The following is a 24669-nucleotide window of genomic DNA, read 5'->3' as shown; positions in this document are numbered from 1 at the left end:
CAGAAAATATAGAAAATACAGAAACACAGAAAACATAGAAAACACAGAAAATACAGAAACACAGAAAACACAGAAAATACAGAAACACAGAAAATACAGAAAATACAGAAACACAGAAAATACAGAAGCACAGAAAATACAGAAACACAGAAAATACAGAAACACAGAAAATATAGAAACGCAGAAAATACAGAAAACACAGAAAATACAGAAACGCAGAAACACAGAAACACAGAAAATACAGAAACACAGAAAACACAGAAACACAGAAAATACAGAAAATACAGAAACACAGAAAATACAGAATGCACAGAAAATACAGAAACACAGAAAATACAGAAAACACAGAAAATACAGAAACACAGAAAATATAGAAACACAGAAAATACAGAAAGACAGAAAATGCAGAAATCACAGAATATATAGAAACATAGAAACACAGAAAATACAGAAACACAGAAAATACAGAATACACAGAAAATACAGAAACACAGAAAATACAGAAAACACAGAAAATATAGAAACACAGAAAATACAGAAACACAGAAAATACAGAAACACAGAAAATACAGAAACACAGAAAATACAGAAACACAGAAAATACAGAAACACAGAAAATATAGAAACACAGAAAATACAGAAACACAGAAAATGCAGAAATCACAGAATATATAGAAACACAGAATATACAGAAACACAGAAAATACAGAAAACACAGAAAATATAGAAACATAGGCCTAGAAATTCAGTGCCCTTAGCGCCGATTTTGCGGCGCTAGAGGGCCTAGCGCTGCAATTGGCGCCGGCGCCTAAATTGCCTGGGGCCCTTCCGCCGCGGTAGACCGGTAGCGCTGCGCCGGCACCGATGACGTCATCGGTGTGCGCAGCGTCCCGGTTGCCATGGTAACCCGCCCGAACTGGGAAATTGACTTGCGGCCGCCTCGCCTGTGGCAGCCGCAAGCAACGTTCTGGCAGAGGTGCCTTGCACAAGTTTGCGCCGGCGCATTAAAGGCCCCGCGGCGGCCGGCCGCTTTCCCGCCGCCCGCCTGGCCGCAGCTCCCTCCCCGGACTTCCCCCCCCCACCCGGAACAGAAGCAAGCCCGGCACTTGTCCGAGGTGCCGGGCTCATTTTTAATAAGATTATCGCGGGCCGCGGCCGGGTGCAGGCAGGTCCTCCTTAAGGGAAGGAGGAGGCCTGCACTTCCCGAACCTGCCGCACCGCAGCGGGCGCCGCAGCGCCGGAATAGCGCCGAAATTCAGCGCATAGCGCCAGTTTTCAGGCGCTAACAGCTTTCAGCAGCGCCGGCAGCCGTTTGGGCGCAGAAGTACTGAATTTTTGGCCCGACCAGCGCGACTTAGCTCCGGCACTAACTTCCGGCGCGAAAGCCGTTGCTGCGCCAAAACCCAATTTCTAGGCCATAGGCCTAGAAATTCGGTAGGCTTAGCGCCGCTTTTGAGGCGCTAGAGGGCCTAGCGCCGGAGTTATGGCCAGTTTGGAAATTGCGTGGGTCCCTAAATCGGCGTTAGGCCGTTAGCGCTGCGCCGGCACCGATGACGTCATCGGTGTGCGCAGCGTCCCGGTTGCCATGGTAACCCGCCCGAACTCCGAAATTGACTTGCGGCCGCCTCGCCCGTGGCAGCCGCAAGCAACGTTCTGGCAGAGGTGCCTTACTGGACTTTGCGCCGGCGCATTAAAGGCCCCGCGGCGGCCGGCCGCTTTCCCGCCGGCCGCCTGGCCACAGCTCTCTCCCCGGACTTCTCCCCCCCTCCCCCGGGACAGATGCAAGCCCGGCACTTGTCCAAGGTGCCGGGCTCATTTTTACAATGATTTTCACGGGCCGCGGCCGGGTGCAGGCAGCTCCTCCTTAAGGGAAGGAGGAGGCCTGCACTTCCCGAACCTGCCGCACCGCAGCGGGTGCCGCAGCGCCGGCATAGCGCCACAATTCAGCGCGTAGCGCCAGTTTTCAGGCGCAAACAGCTTTCAGCAGCGCCGGCAGCCGTTTGGGCGCAGAACTAGTGAATTTTTGGCCCGCCCAGCGCGACTTAGCTCCGGCACTAACTTCCGGCGCTAAAGCCGTCGCTGCGCCAAAACCCAATTTCTAGGCCACAGAAAATACAGAAACACAGAAAATACAGAAAACACAGAAAATATAAAAACACAGAAAATACAGAAAATACAGAAACACAAAGTACAGAAAACACAGAAAATATAGAAACACAGAAAATACAGAAAACACAGAAAATACAGAAACACAGAAAATACAGAAAGCACAGAAAATATAGAAACACAGAAAATACAGAAACACAGAAAATACAGAAAACACAGAAAATATAGAAACACAGAAAATACAGAAACACAGAAAGTGCAGAAACACAGAAAATATAGAAACACAGAAAATACAGGAAACACAGAAAATACAGAAACACAGAAAATATAGAAAATACAGAAACACAAAATACAGTAAATACAGAAAATACAGAAACACAGAAAACACAGAAAATATAGAAACACAGAAAATACAGAAACACAGAAAATACAGAAACACAGAAAATACAGAAAACACAGAAAATATAGAAACACAGAAAATACAGAAGCACAGAAAACATAGAAAACACAGAAAATACAGAAAACATAGAAAATACAGAAACACAGAAAATACAGAAAATATAGAAAATACAGAAACAGAAAACACAGAAAATACAGAAACACAGAAAACACAGAAAATACAGAAACACAGAAAATACAGAAACACAGAAAATACAGAAACAGAAAATACAGAAAATACAGAAAACACAGAAAATACAGAAAATACAGAAACACAGAAAATACAGAAAATACAGAAACACAGAAAATATAGAAAACAGAAAATATAGAAACACAGAAAATACAGAAGCACAGAAAACATAGAAAACACAGAAAATACAGAAAACATAGAAAATACAGAAACACAGAAAATACAGAAAATATAGAAAATACAGAAACAGAAAACATAGAAAACACAGAAACACAGAAAATACAGAAACACAGAAAACACAGAAAATACAGAAACACAGAAAATACAGAAACACAGAAAATACAGAAACAGAAAATACAGAAAACACAGAAAATACAGAAAACACAGAAAATACAGAAATACAGAAAACACAGAAAATACAGAAATACAGAAAACACAGAAACACAGAAAATACAGAAACACAGAAAACACAGAAAATACAGAAACACAGAAAACACAGAAAATACAGAAACACAGAAAATACAGAAACACAGAAAATACAGAAACACAGAAAATATAGAAAATACAGAAGCACAGAAAATATAGAAAATACAGAAACACAGAAAATACAGAAACACAGAAAATACAGAAACACAGAAAACACAGAAAATACAGAAACACAGAAAATACAGAAACACAGAAAATACAGAAACACAGAAAATACAGAAAACATAGAAAATACAGAAACACAGAAAATACAGAAAATATAGAAAATACAGAAACACAGAAAACATAGAAAACACAGAAACACAGAAAATACAGAAACACAGAAAATACAGAAACACAGAAAATACAGAAAACACAGAAAATACAGAAACACAGAAAACAGAAACACAGAAAATACAGAAACACAGAAAATACAGAAACAGAAAATACAGAAACACAGAAAATACAGAAACACAGAAACACAGAAAATACAGAAACACAGAAAATACAGAAACACAGAAAATACAGAAACAGAAAATACAGAAACACAGAAAATACAGAAACACAGAAAATACAGAAAATACAGAAAACACAGAAAATACAGAAACACAGAAAACACAGAAACACAGAAAATACAGAAACAGAAAATATAGAAACACAGAAAATACAGAAATACAGAAAATATAGAAATACAGAAACACAGAAAATACAGAAACACAGAAAATACAGAAAATACAGAAACACAGAAAATACAGAAAACACAGAAAATACAGAAACACAGAAAATACAGAAACACAGAAACACAGAAAATACAGAAACACAGAAAATACAGAAACACAGAAAACAGAAAATACAGAAACACAGAAAATACAGAAACACAGAAAACATAGAAAATACAGAAACACAGAAAATACAGAAACACAGAAAATACAGAAACACAGAAAACATAGAAAATACAGAAACACAGAAAATACAGAAACACAGAAAATACAGAAACACAGAAAATACAGAAACACAGAAAATACAGAAACACAGAAACACAGAAAATACAGAAAATACAGAAAGCACAGAAAATATAGAAACACAGAAAATACAGAAACACAGAAAATACAGAAACACAGAAAATACAGAAAATACAGAAACACAGAAAATATAGAAACACAGAAAATGCAGAAACACAGAAAATATAGAAACACGGAAAATACAGAAACAGAAAATACAGAAACACAGAAAATACAGAAACACAGAAACACAGAAATACAGAAAATACAGAAACATAGAAAATACAGAAACACAGAAAATACAGAAACACAGAAAATATAGAATCACAGAAAATACAGAAACACAGAAAATACAGAAATACAGAAACACAGAAAATACAGAAACACAGAAAATACAGAAACACAGAAAATATAGAAACACAGAAAATGCAGAAACACAGAAACACAGAAAATACAGAAATACAGAAACACAGAAAACACAGAAAACACAGAAAATACAGAAACACAGAAAATACAGAAACACAGAAAATACAGAAGCACAGAAAATACAGAAACACAGAAAATACAGAAAATACAGAAAACATAGAAAACACAGAAAATATAGAAAACACAGAAAACATAGAAACACAGAAAACATAGATAGGAGCAGGAGCAGGCCATTCGGCCCCTCGAGCCTGCTCCGCCATTCAATGCGATCATGGCTGATTATCCAAATTCAGTACCCTGTCCCTGCTTTCTCCCCATATCCCTTGATCCCTTTAGCCTTAAGAAATATATCTAACTCTTTCTTGAATATATTTAATGAACTGGCCTCCATCGCCCTCTGTGGCAGAGAATTCCACAGGTTCACCACTCTCTGGGTGAAGAAATTCCTCCTCATTTCAGTCCTAAATGGCCTACCCCTTATCCTTAAACTATGACCCCTGGTTCTGGTATCAGGTATCCCAGGTATCAGCCTGGTGAAAGTTCGCTACACTCCTTCCATGGCAAGAACGTCCTTCCTCAGGTAAGGTGACCAAAACTGCACACAATACTCAAGGTGCGGTCTCACCAAGGCCCTGTACAACTGCAGCAAGACATCCTTGTTCCTGTACTCGAACCCTCTTGCTACGAAGGCCAACATACCATTTGCCTTCTTAACCGCTTGCTGCACCTGCATGCTTACCTTCAGTGACTGGTGCACAAGAACACCCAGGTCTCTTTGCACTTCCCCTTCTCCCAATCTATTGCCATTCAAATAATAATCTGCCTTCCTGTTTTTGCCGCCAAAGTGGATAACCTCACATTTATCCACATTATAGTGCATTTGCCATGTTTCTGCCCAATCACCCAACCTGTCCAAATCGTACTGTAGTTTCTCGACATCCTCCTCACAGCTTACCCTCCCACCCACCTTTGTGTCGTCTGCAAATTTGGAGATATTACATCCAATTCCCTCGTCCAGATCATCATTAATATATATGTTGTGAACAGCTGGGGTCCTCGGACCGATTCTTGCGGTACCCCACTAGTCACTGCCTGCCACTCGGAAAACGACCCGTTTATTCCAACTCTTTGCTTTCTGTCCGCCAACCAGTTCTCTATCCAAGTCAATATCTTGCCCCCAATCCCATGTGCCTTAATTTTGCACGTTAATCTCTTATGTGGAACCTTATCGAAAGCCTTCTGAAAGTCCAAATACACCACATCCACTGGTTCTCCCTTATCTATTTTACCAGTTACATCCTCAAAAAATTCCAGTAGATTAGTCAAGCATGATTTACCTTTTGTAAATCCATGTTGACTTTGTCCAATCCTGTCACTGCTTTCCAAGTGCTCTGCTATTACATCTTTTATAATAGACTCTAGCATTTGCCCCACTGCCGATGTCAAGCTTACCGGTCTATAATTCCCCACTTTTTCTCTACCACCTTTTTTGATAAGTGGGGTTACATTAGCTACCCTCCAATCCATGGGTACGGTTCCAGAGTCTATCGAGTTCTGGACGATGACCAGCAATGCATCTACTATTTCTAGGGCCACTTCCTTAAGTACCCTGGGATGTAGATTATCAGGCCCTGGGGATTTATCGGCCTTCAGTCCCATCAATTTTCCTAACACCATTTCCCTACAAATACTGATTTCTTTCAGTTCCACCCTTTCATCAGATCCTATGTTCCCCGGCATCTCTGGGAGGTTATTTGTGTCCTCCTTTGTGAAGACGGAACCAAAGTATGAATTTAGTTGGTCTGCCATTTCTTTGTTTCCCATTATAAATTCCCCTGATTCTGACTGCAAGGGATCTACGCTTGACTTCACCAATCGTTTTCTCTTCACATATCTATAAAAGCTTTTACAGTCAGTTTTTATGTTCCCTTCTAGCTTACTCTCATATTCTATTTTCCCTTTCTTAATTAATCCCTTTGTCCTCCTTTGTTGAATCCTAAACTGCTCCCAATCCTCAGGATTATTGCTTTTTCTGGCCAATTTATATGTCCTCTCCTTGGATCTTATGCTATCCCTAATTTCCCTTGTTAGCCACGGTTGAGTCACCTTTTTTGTTTTATTTTATGCCAAACTGGGATGAACTAATTCGGTAGCTCATCCATTCGGTCTTTGAATGTTTGCCATTGCCTATCCACCGTCAACCCTTTGAGTGCCTTTCCCCAATCAATCCTACCCAACTCGCTCCTCAGACCATCGTAGTTTCCTTTATTTAAATTGAGGACCCTCGTCTCTGAGTCAACTACTTTATTCTGCATCTTAATGAAGAATTCGATCATATTATGATCGCTCCGACCCAAGGGGCCTCGTACAACAAGATTGTTAATTAATCCTTTCTCGTTACATAATACCCAGTCTAAGATGGCCTGATCGCTGGTTGGTTCATCGACATATTGGTCCAGGAAACCATCCTGTAAACACTCCAGGAATTCCTCCTCCACAGTATTGTTACTTATTTGGTTGGCCCAATCTATATGTAGATTAAAGTCATCTATGATGACTGCTGTGCCCTTATTGCACGCTTCTTCAATTTCCCTTTTAATGCCATCCCCAAGCTCCGCCTTACTGTTGGGAGGTCTATATACCACTCCCACTAATGTTTTTTTTCCCCTTAGTATTTCTCAATTCTACCCATACAGATTCCACATCATCAGAGCTAATATCCTTCATTACAATTGTATTAATCCCTTCTTTAACCAGTAATGCTACCCCACCTCCCTTTCCTTTTTGCCTATCTTTCCTGAATATCGAATACCCCTGGATGTTGAGTTCCCAGTCTTGGCCGTCCTTGAGCCACGTTTCCGTAATCCCAACCAAATCATATTTGTTTACCTCTATTTGTGCAGCCAATTCATCCACCTTATTACAAATGCTCCTCGCATTAAGACACAAAGCCTTCAGGCTTGTTTTTTTAATGCTCTTAGACCTATTAGAATTATTATTTACTGTGGCCACGTTTGATTTAAACCATTGATTTCTCTGACTGCCACTTTTGTTTTTCTCCTTCCTATCTTTTGCTTTTATCCCTGTTTCCCTTTCCTCTGTCTCCCTGCTCAGGTTCCCAACCCCCTGCCATTTTAGTTTAAACCCCCCCGAACAGTGCTAGCAAACCTCCCCGCAAGGATATTTGTCCCGTTCTGGTTCAGGTGCAACCCGTCTGACTTGTACAAGTCCCACCTTCCCCAGAAGCAGGCCCAGTGATCCAGGAAACTAAAGCCCTCCCTCCTGCACCAACTCTTTAGCGACGCATTCATCTGCTGTATCCTCCTATTCCTATACTCACTAGCACGTGGCACCGGGAGTAATCCAGAGATTACAATCTTTGAGGTCCTGCTCTTTAATCTGCTACCTAGCTCCCTAAATTCTTGCTGCGGGACCTCATCCCTCCTCCTACCCATGTCATTGGTCCCAATGTGAACCACGATCTCTGACTGTTCACCCACCCCCTTCAGAATGCCCTGCAACCGATCAGTGACATCCTTGACCTTGGCACCAGGGAGGCAACAAACCATCCTGGAGTCACGTCTACGGCCACAGAAACGCCTATCTGTTCCCCTTACGATAGAATCCCCTACCACTATTACTCTCCCACTCTTTTTCCTCCCTTCCTGAGCAGCAGAAGCACCCCTGGTGCCAGGAAGTTGGCTGCTGCTGCCTTCCTCTGGTAAGTCATCCCCCTCAACAGTATCCAAATCGGTATACCTGTTTGAGAGGGGAATGGCCACAGGGGTCCCCTGCACTACCTGCCTGCCTCTACTGCTCTGCCTGATGGTCACCCATTTCCCTTCTGCCTGTGCAGCCCTTACCTGCGGTGTGACCAACTCACTAAACGTGTTATCCACGACCCTCTCAGCATCGTGAATGCTCTAAAGCCCATCCATCCGCAGCTACAGCGCCGCAATGCAGTCTGCTAGTAGCTGCAGCTGGATGCATTTCTGGCACACATGGTCGTCAGGGACACAGGCAGCGTCCCTGAATTCCCACATAGAGTAAGAGGAGCATAACACGGGGCTGGGCTGTCCTGACATGACTTACCCTTTATTAATTTAAATTAATTCACTATCACCAATTAAAGATAAACTCTAAGGCGCTTGTATGGTTTACCAACAGTCCCCGCTACACCAGAAAGACCTTAGCAACTATAAACCACAGAGTTAAAGTTTAAAAAAGAGAAATACTCACCAACCAATCACTTACCTGCTCCCTGGTGACGTCACACTCTGATTACTTTTTACCTCTCTGCCCGCTGCTGAGTTGGTAAGCCTCGCTGGTCCCTGGTCCGAACTGGTCGGACCTCGGTGCTCGCGCCAGTTTTTATACCGCGCTCCTCGCCTCGCTGGTCCGAACTGGTCGGGCCTCGGTGCTTGCGCAGGTTTTTATACTGCGCTCCTCTCCTCGCTGGTCCCTGGTCCGAACTGGTCGGGCCTCGGTGCTCGCGCCAGTTTTTATACCGGGCTCCTCCTCGCTGGTCCCTGGAACTGGTCGGGCCTCGGTGCTCGCGCCGGTTTTTATACCGGGCTCCTCCTCGCTGCTCCCTGGAACTGGAACAAGGATGTCTTGCTGCAGTTGTACAGGGCCTTGGTGAGACCGCACCTTGAGTATTGTGTGCAGTTTTGGTCACCTTATCTGAGGAAGGATGTTCTTGCCATGGAAAGAGTGCAGCGAAGATTCACCAGGCTGATACCTGGGATGGCAGGAATGATGTATGAGGAGAGATTGTGTCGATTGGGCTTATACTCACTGGAGTTTAGAAGATTGAGAGGGGATCTCATCGAAACCTATAAAATTCTGTCAGGCCAGGACAGACTAGATGCAGGAAGGATGTTCTCGATGGCTGGGGAGTCCAGAACTAGGGGTCATAATCTAAGGATAAGGGGTGAGCCATTTAGGACTGAGATGAGGAGGAATTTGTTCACCCAGAGCGTGGTGAACCTGTGGAATTCTCTGCCACAGAGGGCGGTGGAGGCCAGTTCATTAAATATATTCAAGAAGGAGTTGGATATATTTCTTAAGGCTAAAGGGATCAAGGGATATGGGGAGAAGGCAGGGACAGGGTACTGAATTTGGATGATCAGCCTTGATCTCATTGAATGGCGGAGCAGGCTCGAGGGACCGAATGGCCTACTCCTGCTCCTATCTTCTATGTTTCTATGATGTCAAGGATCACAAGCTTCATCAAACCTTGGACACCAACGCCCATCCGGAACCTTCTTCCCCTTCACTTTTCTCTGACCCCACTTCTCCCAATCTCACCCCCTGCCGCGTTTTCACTATCCCCTCTGACCTTCCCCTCTCTGACCCCGAACGATCAGTCCTCAGCAAACGCCTGAGCTTCATCCCCTTACGCCCCCATATCAATTAATTTCAAGCTTGGCACGATGTCGCCGCCTTCGGCTCCGTGCCCACTTCTCTGGCCAGGAGTCTTCCCCCCGCACGACTGACCCTTTCTCCCGCTTTCAGAATTCCCGTTCTACCTGGACCCCTCTCCCTGGCCTCTTACCCTCTCTAGATCTTTTCATCGCTAACTCCCGCCATGACATCGGCCGTCTCCATTTCTCTGCTCCCCTCACTCACTCCAACCTACCTCCCTCTGAACTTGCAGCACTCCATTCTCTTTGATCCAACCCTGACATTGTCATTAAACCTGCTGACAAGGGTGGTGCTGTTGTTGTTTGGCGAACTGACCTCTACCTAGCGGAAGCTGAACACTAACTCTCCGACACCTCCTCCTACCTCCCCCTGGACCATGACCCCACAAACGAACATCAAACCACCGTTTCCAAGATTGTCACTGACCTCATCTCCTCTGGAGATCTTCCCCCCGCGGCCACCAACCTCATAGTTCCCCAACCTCGCACAGCCCGCTTTTTTTTTAAATTCATTGATGGGATGTGGGCGTCGCTGGCTGACTAGGCCTGCATTTAGTGCCCATCCCTAATTGCCCTTGAGAAGATGGTGGTGAGCCGCCTTCTTGAACCGCTGCAGTCCATATGGTGTAGGTACACCCACAATGCTGTTAGGAAGGGAGTTCCAGGATTTTGGCCCAGCGACAGTGAAGGAACGGCGATACAGGTCCAAGTCAGGATGGTGTGTGGCTTGGAGGGGAACTTGTAGGTGGTGATGTTCCCATGCGTCTGCTGCCCTTGTCCTTTTAAGTGGTAGAGGTCGCGGGTTTGGAAGGTGTTGTTGAAGAAGCTTTGGTGAGTTGCTGCAGTGCATCTTGTAGATGGTACACACTGCAGCCACAGTGCGCCGGTGGTGGAGGGAGTGAATGTTGAAGGTGGTGGATGGAGTGCCAATCAAGCGGGCTGCTTTATCCTGAATGCTGTCGAGCTTCTTGAGTGTTGTCGGCGCTGCACTCATCCAGGCAAGTGGAGAGTATTCCATCACACTCCTGACTTGTGCCTTGTAGATGGTGGAAAGGCTTTGGGGGGTCAGGAGGTGAGACACTCGCCACAGAATTCCCAGCCTCTGGCCTGCTCTTGTAGCCACAGTATTTATATGGCTGGTCCAGTTCAGTTTCTGATCAATGGTAACCCCCAGGATGTTGATAGTGGGGGATTCAGCGATGGTAATGCCATTGAATGTCAAGGGGAGATGGTTAGAGTCTCACTTGTTGGAGATGGTCATTGCCTGGCACTTGTGTGGTGCGAATGTTACTTGCCACTTGTCAGCCCAAGTCTGAATGTTGTCCAGGTCTTGCTGCATATGGACGCGGACTGCATCAGTATCTGACGAGTCTCGAATGGTGCTGAACAGTGTGCAATCATCAGCAAACATCCCCACTTCTGACCTTATGATGGAGGGAAGGCCATTGATGAAACAGCTGAAGATGGTTGGGCCTAGGACACTGCCCTGAGGAACTCCTGCAGTGATGTCATGTGATTGAGATGAATGACCTCCTTCCCAAGATCCACAAACAGGACTGCCCTGGTAGACCCATCGTTTCAGCCTGTTCTTGCCCCACGGGACTTATCTCTTCCTATCTCGACTCTATCTTTTCTCCTCTTGTCCAGTCTCTTCCCACCTACATACACGACTCTTCGGACGCCCTCCGCCACTTTAACAGTTTCCAGTTTCCTGGCCCCAACCGCTTCCTTTTCACCATGGACGTACAATCCCTCTACACCTCCATTCCCCACCAGGATGGCCTGAGGGCGCTCCGCTTCTTCCTTGAACAGAGGCCCGACCAGTCCCCATCCACCACTACCCTCCTCCGCCTGGCTGAACTTGTTCTCACATTGAACAACTTCTCCTTTAACTCCACTCATTTCCTCCAAATCAAAGGTGTTGCTATGGGTACCCGCATGGGTCCTAGCTATGCCTGCCTTTTCGTGGGATATGTGGAACACTCTTTGTTCCAGTCCTACTCAGGTCCCCTCCCTCACCTCTTTTACCGATACATTGATGACTGTATTGGTGCCGTTTCCTGCTCTCGCCCTGAACTAGACATTTTCATTCACTTTGCCTCCAATTTCCACCCTTCCCTCACCTTCACATGGTCCATCTCTGACTCTTCCCTTCCTCAACTTCATCTCCATCTCTGGGGATAGGTTATTGACCAATATTCACTACAAGCCCACTGACTCCCACAGCTATCTGGACTACACTTCCTCCCACCCCGCCTCCTGTAAGGACTCTATTCCATTCTCCCAGTTTCTCCGTCTCCGCCGCATCTGCTCCGACAATGCCACCTTCCACACCAGTGCTTCCGACATGTCTTCCTTTTTCCTCAACCGAGGATTCCCCTCTACCGTGGTTGACATGGCCCTCGACCGTGTCCATTCTATCTCCCACACTTCTGCCCTCATCCCTGCCCCTCCCTCCCGGAACCATGATAGGGTTCCCCCTGTCCTCACCTTTCACCCCACCAGCCTCCACATTCAACGGATCATCCTCCGCCATTACTGCCACCTCCAAAGTGATTCCACCGCCAAACGCATCTTCCCCTCCCCTCCCCTTTCAGCATTCCATAGGGACCGCTCCCGCCGAGACACCCTAGTCCATTCCTCTAGCACCCCCAGCACCCCTTCCCCTTCGCCTGGCACCTTCCCGTGCAAGCGCAGGAGATGTAACACCTGTCCTTATGCCTCCCCCCTTCCCACTGTCAAGTGCCCCAAACACCCCTTCCAGGTGAAACAGCAATTTACTTGTACTTCTTCCAATCTAGTATACTGTATTCGCTGCTCACGATGCGGTCTCCTCTACATTGGGAAGACCAAACCCAGATTGGGTGATCGCTTTGCGGAGCATCTCCGTTCAGTCCGTAAGGGTGACCCCGAGCTTCCGGTCGCCTGTCATTTTAATTCACCGCCCTATTTCCACTCGGACCTCACCGTCCTTGGCCTCTTGCATTGTTCCACGGAAGCTCAACGTAAACTCGAGGAACAGCACCTCATCTTCCGATTAGGCACTTTACAGCCTTCCGGACTCAATATCGAGTTCAACAATTTCAGATCATAACCTCGGCCCCTATTACATTTTCACTTATTTTTTTATCCACACCTTTGCTTTGGTTCCCCCCCCCCTTTCCTTTTTTTTCTCTCTCCCACATGGCAGCTGTCTCCCATTCTGCCAGCGCATTTCACGCCTAATCTAGAGCTGTCTTTTGTCTCCACTAGTCCTATCACCATCTCGTCTCGTTTTGAATACCTCTTAATGTCTCTTCTCTTTTGTTCTCTCCCAGCCCGGCCTTTTAATCTACTTCATTCCCTGTGCCTCTTTAGTCTTGATAAAGGGTTAGACCCGAAACGTTGACTCTAATTTCTCTCCACGGATGTTGCCTGACCTGCTGGGTTTTTCCAGCATTTTCTGTTGTTATATCGGATTTCCAGCATCTGCAGTATTTTGCTATCGTACTCAAGATGTGGTCTCACCAAGGCCCTGTACAACTGCAGCAAGACATCCTTGTTCCTGTACTTAAACCTTCTCGCTACGAAGGCCAACATACCATTTGCCTTCTTAACCGCCTGCTGCACCTGCATGCTTACCTTCAGCGACTGGTGCACAAGGACACCCAGGACTCGTTGCACTTCCACTTCTCCCAATCTATTGCCATTCAGATAATAATCTGCCTTCCTGTTTTTGCTACCAAGGTGGATAACCTCACATTTTTCCACGTTATATTTCATCTGCTATGCTTCTGCCCAATCACCCAACCTGTCCAAATCATCCTGGAGTTTCTCGGCATCCTCCTCACAGCACACGCCCACCCAGCTTTGTGTCGTCTGCAAATTTGGAGATATTACATCTAGTTCCCTTGTCTAGATCACTAATATATATTGTGAATAGCTGGGGTCCAAGGACCGATCCCTGCGGTACCCCACTAGTCACTGCCTGCCACTCAGAAAAAGACCCGTTTATTCCAACTCTTTACTTTCTGTCTGCCAACCAGTTCTCTATCCAAGTCAATACCTTGCCCCCAATCCCATGTGCCTTAACTTTACACGCTAATCTCTTATGCGGGACCTTATCGAAAGCCTTCTGAAAGTCCAAATACACCACATTCACTGGTTCTCCCATATCTATTTTACCAGTTACATCCTCAGAAAATTCCAGAAAATTAGTCAAGCACGATTTACCTTTTGTAATCCATGTTGACTTTGTCCGATCCTGTCACTGTTTTCCAAGTGCTCTGCTATTACATCTTTTATAATGGACTCTAGCATTTTCCCCACTACCGATGTCAGGCTTACCGGTCTGTAATTCCCCGTTTTCTCTCTACCACCTTTTTTGAATAGTGGGGTAACATTAGCTGCACTAGGCGCAGGCAGGTAGTGCAGGGGTCCCCTGTGGCCATCCCCCTCTCCAACAGATACACCACTTTGGGTACTGTTGGGGGGGGATGGCTTATCAGAGGAAGGCAGCAGCAGCCAATTTCCTGGCACCAGGGGTGGCTCTGCTGCACAGAATGGGAGGAAAAAGAGGGGTAGAGCTATTGTAATAGGGTATTCTATTGTAAGGGGAATAGATAGGCGTTTCTGCAGCCGCAAACGAGACTCCAGGATGGTGTGTTGCCTCCCTGGAGCAAGGGTCAAGGATGTCTCTGAGCGGCTGCAGAACATCTTGGAAGGGGAGGGTGAACAGCCAGTTCTCGTGGTGCATATAGGCACCAGTGATATAGGTAAAAAGCGGGATGAGGTCCTAAAAGCGGAATATAGGGAGTGAGGAGATAAATTAAAAAACAGAACCTCAAAGGTAGTAATCTCAGGATTGCTACCAGTGCCACGTGCTAGTCAGTGTAGAAATAGAAGGATACTTCAGATGAATACGTGGCTAGAGGAATGGTGCCAGGGGGAGGGATTCAAGTTCCTGGGACATTGGAACCGGTTCTGGGGGAGGTGGGACCAGTTCAAACTGGATGGTTTGCACCTGGGCAGGGCTGGAACCGATGTCCTAGGGGGAGTGTTTGCTAGTGCTGTGGGGGAGGGTTTCAACTAAAATGGCAGGGGGTTGGGAACCTGAGCAGCGAGACAGAGGAAAGGGAAACAGGGATAAAAGCAAAAGATAGGAAGGAGAAAAACAAAAGTGGCAGTCAGAGAAATCAACGGTTTAAATCAAACGTGGCCACAGTAAATAATAATTCTAATAGGTCTAAGAGCATTAAAAAAACAAGCCTGAAGGCTTTGTGTCTTAATGCGAGGAGCATTTGTAATAAGGTGGATGAATTGGCTGTGCAAATAGAGGTAAACAAATACGATTTGTTGGGATTACGGAAACGTGGCTCAAGGATGGCCAAGACTGGGAACTCAACATCCAGGGGTATTCGATATTCAGGAAAGATAGGCGAAAAGGAAAGGGAGGTGGGGTAGCATTACTGGTTAAAGAAGGGATTAACACAATTGTAATGAAGGATATTAGCTCTGGTGATGTGGAATCTGTATGGGTAGAATTGAGAAATACTAAGGGGAAAAAAACATTAGTGGGAGTGGCATATAGACCTCCAAACAGTAAGGCGGAGGTTGGGGATGGCATTAAAAGAGAAATTAAAGAAGCGTGCAATAAGGGCACAGCAGCCATCATGGGTGACTTTAATCTACATATAGATTGGGCCAACCAAATTAGTAACAATGCCGTGGAGGAGGAATTCCTGGAGTGTTTACGGGATGGTTTCCTGGACCAATATGTCGAGGAACCAACCAGAGATCAGGCCATCTTAGACTGGGTATTATGTAACGAGAAAGGATTAATTAGCAATCTTGTTGTGCGAGGCCCCTTGGGTCGGAGCGATCATAATATGATCGAATTCTTCATTAAGATGGAGAATGAAGTAGTTGACTCAGAGACTAGGGTCCTCAATTTAAATAAAGGAAACTACGATGGTCTGAGGAGCGAGTTGGGTAGGATTGATTGGGGAATGGCACTCAAAGGGTTGATGGTGGATAGGCAATGGCAAACATTCAAAGACCGAATGGATGAGCTGCAGAATTTGTTCATCCCAGTTTGGCATAAAAATAAAACAAAGAAGGTGACTCAACCATGGCTAACAAGGGAAATTAGGGATAGCATAAGATCCAAGGAGAGGACATATAAATTGGCCAGAAAAAGCAATAATCCTGAGAATTGGGAGCAGTTTAGGATTCAACAAAGGAGGACAAAGGGATTAATTAAGAAAGGGAAAATAGCATATGAGAATAAGCTTTCAGGGAACATAAAAACTGACTGTAAAAGCTTTTATTTATAGATATGTGAAGAGAAAAAGATTGGTGAAGTCAAGCGTAGGTCCCTTGCAGTCAGAATCAGGGGAATTTATAATGGGGAACAAAGAAATGGCAAACCAACTAAATACATATTTTGGTTCTGTCTTCACAAAGGAGGACACAAATAACATCCCAGAGATGCCGGGGAACATAGGGTCTGATGAAAGGGAGGAACTGAAAAAAATCAGTATTTGTAGGGAAATGGTGTTAGGAAAATTGATGGGACTGAAGGCAGATAAATCCCCAGGGCCTGATAATCTACATCCCAGGGTACTTAAGGAAGTGGCCCTAGAAATAGTAGATGCATTGCTGGTCATCTTCCAGAACTCGATAGACTCTGGAACAGTACCCATGGATTGGAGGGTAGCTAATGTTACCTCACTATTCAAAAAAAGTGGTAGAGAAAAAGCGGGGAATTATAGACCGGTAAGCCTGACATCGGTAGTGGGGAAAATGCTAGGGTCCATTATAAAAGATGTAATAGCAGAGCACTTGGAAAGCAGTGACAGGATCGGACAAAGTCAACATGGATTTACAAAAGGTAAATCATGCTTGACTAGAATTTTGTGAGGATGTAACTGGTAAAATAGATAAGGGAGAACCAGTGGATGTGGTGTATTTGGACTTTCAGAAGGCGTTCGATAAGGTCCCACATAAGAGATTGGCGTGCAAAATTAAGGCACATGCGATTGAGGGCAAGGTATTGACTTGGATAGAGAACTGGTTGGCGGACAGAAAGCAAAGAATTGGAATAAACAGGTCGTTTTCCGAGTGGCAGGCAGTGACTAGTGGGGTACCGCAAGGATTGGTCCTAGGACCCCAGCTGTTCACAATATATATTAATGATCTGGACGAGGGAATTGGATGTAATATCTCCAAATTTGCAGACGACACAAAGCTGGGTGGGAGGGTATGCTGTGAGGAGGATGTCGTGAAACTCCAGTACGATTTGGACAGGTTGGGTGATTGGGCAGAAACATGGCAAATGCACTATAATGTGGATAAATGTGAGGTTATCCACTTTGGTGGCAAAAACAGGAAGGCAGATTATTATTTGAATGGCAATAGATTGGGAGAAGTGGAATTGCAAAGCGACCTGGGTGTTCTTGTGCACCAGTCGCTGAAGGTAAGCATGCAGGTGCAGCAGGCAGTTAAGAAGGCAAATGGTATGTTGGCCTTCGTAGCAAGAGGGTTCGAGTGCAGGAACAAGGATGTCTTGCTACAGTTGTACAGGGCCTTGGTGAGACCGCACCTTGAGTATTGTGTGCAGTTTTGGTCGCCTTACCTGAGGAAGGACATTCTTGCCATGGAAGGAGTGCAGCGAAGATTCTCCAGGCTGATACCTGGGATGGCAGGAATGACATATGAGGCGAGATTGTGTCGATTGGGCTTATACTCACTGGAGTTTAGAATATTGAGAGGGGATCTCATCGAAACCTATAAAATTCTGTCAGGCCTGGACAGACTAGATGCTGGAAGGATATTTCTGATGGCCGGGGAGTCCAGAACCAGGGGTCATAGTCTAAGGATAAGGGGTAAGCCATTTAGGACTGAAATGAGGAATTTCTTCACCCAGAGAGTGGTGAACCTGTGGAATTCTCTGCCACAGAGGGCAGTGGAGGCCAGTTCATTAAATATATTCAAGAAAGAGTTGGATATATTTCTTAAGGCTAAAGGGATCAAGGGATATGGGGAGAAGGCAGGGACAGGGTACTGAATTTGGATGATCAGCCATGATCTCATTGAATGGCGGAGCAGGCTCGAAGGGCCGAATGGCCTACTCCTGCTCCTATCTTCTATGTTTCTAAAGGAGCAGGAGTGGGCCATTCGGCCCCTCGAGCCTGCTCCGCCATTCAATGAGATCATGGCTGATCATCCAAATTCAGTACCCTGTCCCTGCCTTCTCCCCATATCCCTTGATCCCTTTAGCCTTTTGAAATATATCTAACTCCTTCTTGAATATATTTAATGAATTGGCCTCCACTGCCTTCTATGGTAGAGAATTCCACAGGTTCACCACTCTCTGGGTGAAGAAATTCCTCCTCATCTCAGTCCTAAATGGCTTACCCCTTATCCTTAGACTGTGACCCCTGGTTCTGGACTCCCCCGCCATCGGGAACATCCTTCCTGCATCTAGTCTGTCCAGTCTTGTTAGAATTTTATAACTTTCAATGAGATCCCCTTTCATTCTTCTAAACTCCAGTGAGTATCAGCCCAATCGCCCCAATCTCTCCTCATATGTCATTCCTGCCATCCCAGGTATCAGTCTGGTGAATCTTCGCTGAACTCCCTCCATGGCAAGAATGTCCTTCCTCAGGTAAGGCGACCAAAACTGCACACAATACTCGAGGTGTGGTCTCACCAAGGCCCTGTAGAACTGCAGTAAGACATCCTTGTTCCTGTACTCGAATCCTCTCGCTACCAAGGCCAACATACCATTTGCCTTCTTAACCGCCTGCTGCACCTGCATGCTTACCTTCAGCGACTGGTGCACAAGGACACCCAGGTCTCCTTGCACTTCCCCTTCTCCGAATCTATTGCCGTTCAGATAATAACCTGCCTTCCTGTTTTTGTCACCAAAGTGGATAACCTCGCATTCATGGGGGGGGGCCGAATGAGCATGCGCGGCCCCGCCTCTCCACATTTAAAGGGACACCTACCCCCTCCACATTTAAAGGGACTCCCTCCCCCCTCTCGTGTGTTCTTCTGATTAAAGGGACAGTGACAATCCCCCCGGCCACCGCACTTTAGCAAGGATCTGAAAGACCTTGAGAGCCAGCCAGTGGCACTGAGTCAGAAAGTTGTGCGTTCAAAGTCCCCACTCCAGGGACTCGAGCACATAAACCTAAGCTGACACTCCAGGGCAGTGCCGAAGGAGCGCCGCACTGTCGGAGGGGCGGTGCTTAGGGGGCACGGCCCTGTTGGATGGGCGGTACTGAGGGAGCACTGCGCATTCGGAGGGGCAGTACTGAGGGAGCGCTGCGCTGTCGGAGGGGCAGTACTGAGGGAGCGCCGCACTGTCGGAGGGGCAGTACTGAGGGAGCGCCGCACTGTCGGAGGGGCAGTACTGAGGGAGCGCCGCACTGTCGGAGGGGCAGTACTGAGGGAGCGCCGCACTGTCGGAGGGGCAGTACTGAGGGAGCACCGCACTGTCGGAGGGGCAGTACTGAGGGAGCGCCGCACTGTCGGAGGGGCAGTACTGAGGGAGTGCCGCACTGTCGGAGGGCCACCTTTCGGATGAGACGTTCAGGTGGACATAAAAGATCCCACTATTTCGAAAATGGGCAGGAGAGTTATCCCTGGTATCCTGGCCATTATTTATCATGCAATTTGGTGGCAGTGTTTCCCACATTACAACAGCGACTACACTTCAAAAAGTACTTTATTGGCTGTAAAACCGCTGGTCGTGAAAGGCGCTGTATAAAGGCAAGTCTTTCTTTATTTTCTCTCCTGTATTTACATTAATTACTTATATAAACCTGTTTTACTGTCTCTTGCAAGGGGAGGAATTGCAGACGGGCAGCTTAACGCAAACTTCACACGATTATCTGATAGTTACTCGATTCATCAGGACCTGAATATCATCGACATATGGAAGCGGAAAGCAGCAATCAGAATGCAGAAGTGTAACCAAAGCGAGGAGAATCCGTGCAAATGTCGGGAATGCGGGATGGGATTCAGTTGCCTCTCCGAGTTGGAGACTCATCAAGGCAGTCACTCCGTGAAATGGCCGTTCACCTGCTCCGTGTGTGGGAAGGGATTCACTCATTCAGGCTCCCTGCAGGCACACCAGCGAGTACACACTGGGGAGTGGCCGTTCACCTGCTCCGTGTGTGGGAAGGGATTCAGCCATTCTTCTACTCTGCGCGTGCACCAGCGAGTTCACACTGACGAGAGACCCTGTAAGTGCCCTGACTGTGAGAAGAGCTTTAAAAGCGCCGAGGATGTAGCAAGGCATCAACGCATTCACACCGGGGAGAGGCCGTTCACCTGCTCCGTGTGTGGGAAGGGATTCAGCCATTCTTACTCTCTGCGGGTGCACCAGCGAGTTCACACTGACGAGAGACCCTGTAAGTGCCCTGACTGTGAGAAGAGCTTTAAAAGCGCCGAGGATGTAGCAAGGCATCAACGCATTCACACCGGGGAAAGGCCATTCACCTGCTCTGTGTGTGGGAAGGGATTCAGCCATTCGTACTCTCTGCGGGCGCACCAGCGAGTTCACACTGACGAGAGACCCTGTAAGTGCCCTGACTGTGAGAAGAGCTTTAAAAGCGCCAAGGATGTAGCAAGGCATCAACGCATTCACACCGGGGAGAGGCCATTCACCTGCTCTGTGTGCGGGAAGGGATTTGTCCAGTCCCACACTCTGCTGGTACATGAACGTGGGCACACTGACGAAAGGCCGTTCACCTGCTCCGTGTGCGGGAAGGGATTTGTCCAGTCCCACACTCTGCTGGTACACAAACGTGGGCACACTGACGAGAGGCCGTTCTCCTGCTCAGAGTGCGGGAAAGGATTCACTCGTCCCGACTCTCTGCGGGAACACCAGCTGGTTCACACTAACGAGAGGCCGTTCTCCTGTTCTGAGTGTGGGAAAGGTTTCACTCGTCCCTCCTCTCTGCGGGAACACCAGCTGGTTCACACTGATGAGAGGCCGTTCTCCTGCTCCGAGTGCGGGAAAGGATTCACTTGTCCCTCCACTCTGCGGGAACACCAGCGAGTTCACACTGACGAGAGGCTGTTCACCTGCTCCGAGTGCGGGAAAGGATTCACTCGTCCCTCCTCTCTGCAGGAACACCAGCTGGTTCACACTGACGAGAGGCCGTTTAAATGTTCCGACTGCGACAAGAATTTCAAATGCTTCAAGGACCTGAAGAACCATCGACGCATCCACACCGGGGAGAGGCCGTTCACCTGCTCCGTGTGCGGGAAAGGATTCATTCGTCCCTCCTCTCTGCGGGAACACCAGCTGGTTCACACTGACGAGAGGCCGTTCTCCTGCTCCGAGTGCGGGAAAGGATTCACTCGTCCCTCCTATCTGCGGGAACACCAGCTGGTTCACACTGACGAGTGGCCATTCTCCTGCTCCGAGTGCGGGAAAGGATTCACTCGTCTCACCTCTCTGCGGGAACACCAGTTGGTTCACACTGACGAGATGCCGTTCTCCTGCTCCGAGTGCGAGAAAGGATTCACTCGTCTTACCTCTCTGCGGCAGCACCAGCTGGTTCACACTGACGAGAAGCCGTTTAAATGTTCCGACTGCGACAAGAGTTTCAAATGCTCCAAGGACCTGAAGAGGCATCAACGCATCCACACCAGGAAGAGGCCGTTCCCCTGCTCAATGTGTGAAAAGGGATTCACCAGTTCATCTCACCTGCTGAGACATCAGCGAGTTCACACCTGAGCGCACTGGTCCCATTCTGCTGTTAATCACATGAAGGACATTCTGTGTTAATAATGGCAATTACGGGGTTGTGGGGGCGGGGGGCAGTTTGAAGATGCTGATAATAACCCCAGTAACTAGGCTGGAGTTTAAGAGGGGTCAGCCTCGGCTCAGTGGGTGACACTCTCACCTCTAGAGTCAGAAGGTCGTGGGTTTGAGTCCCACTCTGGAGACTTGAGCACGTAATCTAGGCTTACATGCCAGGGCAGTACTGAGGGAGAGCTGCTCTTTCAGAGGTGCCATACTATTTGCCTTCTTAGCTGCCTGCTGCACCTGCATGCTTACCTTCAGCGACTGGTGCACAAGGACACCCAGGTCTTGTTGCACTTCCCCTTCTCCCAATCTATTGCCGTTCAGATAATAACCTGTCTTCCTGTTTTTGCCACCAAAGTGGATAACCTCGCATTTATCCACATTATACTGCATCTGCCATGTATCTGCCCAATCACCCAACCTGTCCAAATCATACTGGAGTTTCTCTGAATCCTCCTCACAGCACACACGCCCACCCAGCTTTGTGTCATCTGCAAACTTGGAGATATTACATCTAGTTCCCTCGTCCAGATCATTAATATATATTGTGAATAGCTGGGGTCCTAGCACTGATCCCTGCGGTACCCCACTAGTCACTGCCTGCCACTCGGAAAAAGACCCGTTTATTCCAACTCTTTGCTTTCTATCTGCCAACCAGTTCTCTATCCAAGACAGTACCTTATCCCCAATCCCATGGGCTTTTACATTGCATGCTAATCTCTTATGCGGGACCTTATCGAAAGCCTTCTGAAAGTCCAAATACACCACATCCACTGGTTCTCCCTTATCTATTCTACCAGTTACATCTTCAAAAAATTCCAGTAGATTAGTCAAGCATGATTTCCCTTTTGTAAATCCATGTTGACTTTGTCCGATCCTGTCACTGTTTTCCAAGTGCTATGCTATTACATCTTTTATAATGGACTCTAGCATTTTCCCCACTACCGATGTCAGACTTACTGGTCTATAATTCCCCGTTTTCTCTCTACCACCTTTTTTAAATAGTGGGGTTAGATTAGCTATCCTCCAATCCATGGGAACTGTTCCAGAATCGATAGAATTTTGGAAGATGACCAGCAATGCATCTACTATTTCTAGGGCCACTTCCTTAAGTATTTAATTGGACTGCCATTTCTTTGTTCCCCATATTAAATTCCCCTCATTCTGACTTCAATGGACCTACGCTTTACTTCACCAATCTTTTTCTCTTCATATATCTATAGAAGCTTTTACAGTCAGTTTTTATGTTCCCTGCAAGCTTACTCTCATAATCTATTTTCCCCCTCTTAATTAATCCCTTTGTCCTCCTTTGCTGAATCATAAACTGCTCCCAATCCTCAGGTTTGCTGCTTTTTCTGGCCAAATTATATGTCCTCTCCTTGGATCTTATGCTATCCCTAATTTCCCTTGTTAGCCATGGTTGAGTCACCTTTTTGTTTTATTTTTATGCCAAACAGGGAAGAACAAATTCTGTAGTTCATCCATGCGATCTTTAAATGTTTGCCATTGCCTATCCACCGTCAACCCTTTAAGTAACATTCCCCAATCCATCCTAGCCAACTCGTGCCTCATACCATTGTAGTTTCCTTTATTAAATTCAGGACCTTAGTCTCTGAGTCAACTACTTCACTCTCCATTTTAACGAAGAATTCTATCATATTATGATCGCTCCTCCCCAAGGGGCCTCGCTCAACAAGATTGCTAATTAATCGTTTAATACCATCCCTAACCTCAGCATTACTGTTTGGGGGTCTGTATACAACTCCCACTAACGTTTTCTGCCCCTTGGTATTTCTCAGCTCTGCCCATACAGATTCCACATCATCAGAGCTAATATCCTTCCTTACTATTATGTTAATCTCCTCTTTAACCAGCAATGCTACCCTACCTCCTTTTCCTTTTTTCCTGTCCTTCCTGAATATTGAATACCCCTGGCTGTTGAATTCCCAAACTTGGTCATCCTGGAGCCATGTCTCCGTAATCCCAATTATATCATATCCGTTTACATCTATTTGCGCAGCTAATTCGTGCACCTTACTAATGCTCCTCGCATTAAGACACAAAGCCTTCAGGCTTGATTTTTTACCACTCTTAGTCGTTTTAGAATTATTATTTACTGTGGCCCTGTTTGATTTACACCCTTGATTTCTCTGCCTTCCACTTTTGCTTTTCTCATTCCTGTCTTTTGCTTCTATCGTTGCTTCCCTTTCCTCTGTCTCCCTGCACAGGTTCCCAACCCCCTACCTCTTTCACCAAGCTTTTGGTCACCTGTCCTAATATCTCTTATATGAGTCAGTGTTAAATTTGGTCTGATGGTGCTCCTGTGAACTGATTGGAACGTTTTTACTATGTTACATTGGATTACATAGGACATACGGCACAGAAACAGGCCATTCGGCCCAATCAGTCCAAGCTCCACTCGAGCCTCCTCCCGTCATTCCTCATCTAAATCTATCAGCATAACCCTCTATTCCATTCTCCCTCATATGCTTGCTTGTCCAGCCTCCCCTTAAATTCAATAACAAAATACTGTGGATGCTGGAAATCTGAAACAACAACAGAAAATGCTGGAAATACTCAGCAGGCCAGGCAGCATCCGTGGAGAGAGAAACAGAGTTAACGTTTCAGGTCTGGGACCCTTCATCAGAACTGATCAAGGGTCCCAGACCTGAAACGTTAACTTTGTTTCTCTTTCCACGGATGCTGCCTGGCCTGCTGAGTATTTCCAGCATTTTCTGTTGTAATCCCCTTAAATTCATCGATACTATTCGCTTCAACCACTCCCTGTGGTAGTGAGTTCCACATTCTCAC

The 24669-nt window shown here is 46.4% G+C and overlaps 1 protein-coding gene across 1 annotated transcript in view; it reads left to right on the top strand.

The window, feature by feature from the left end:
- Positions 1-24439, top strand: part of LOC147117942 (uncharacterized) — a 43493-nt gene extending 19054 nt beyond the window's left edge. Inside the window, exon 2 of the mRNA XM_085984267.1 lies at positions 19884-24439. Coding sequence (XP_085840393.1) covers positions 19999-21786 — 1788 coding nt within the window. The 5' untranslated portion in view covers positions 19884-19998 and the 3' untranslated portion in view covers positions 21787-24439. The remainder of the gene's footprint in view (positions 1-19883) is intronic.
- Positions 24440-24669: the final 230 nt, after the last annotated feature.

Source organism: Somniosus microcephalus, chromosome 4 (assembly GCF_052327205.1).
Source record: "Somniosus microcephalus isolate GS21.2 chromosome 4, FLI_Smic_1.0, whole genome shotgun sequence".
Classification (NCBI taxonomy): Eukaryota; Metazoa; Chordata; class Chondrichthyes; order Squaliformes; family Somniosidae; genus Somniosus; species Somniosus microcephalus.
This window is presented reverse-complemented; position numbering and strand designations above follow the sequence as displayed.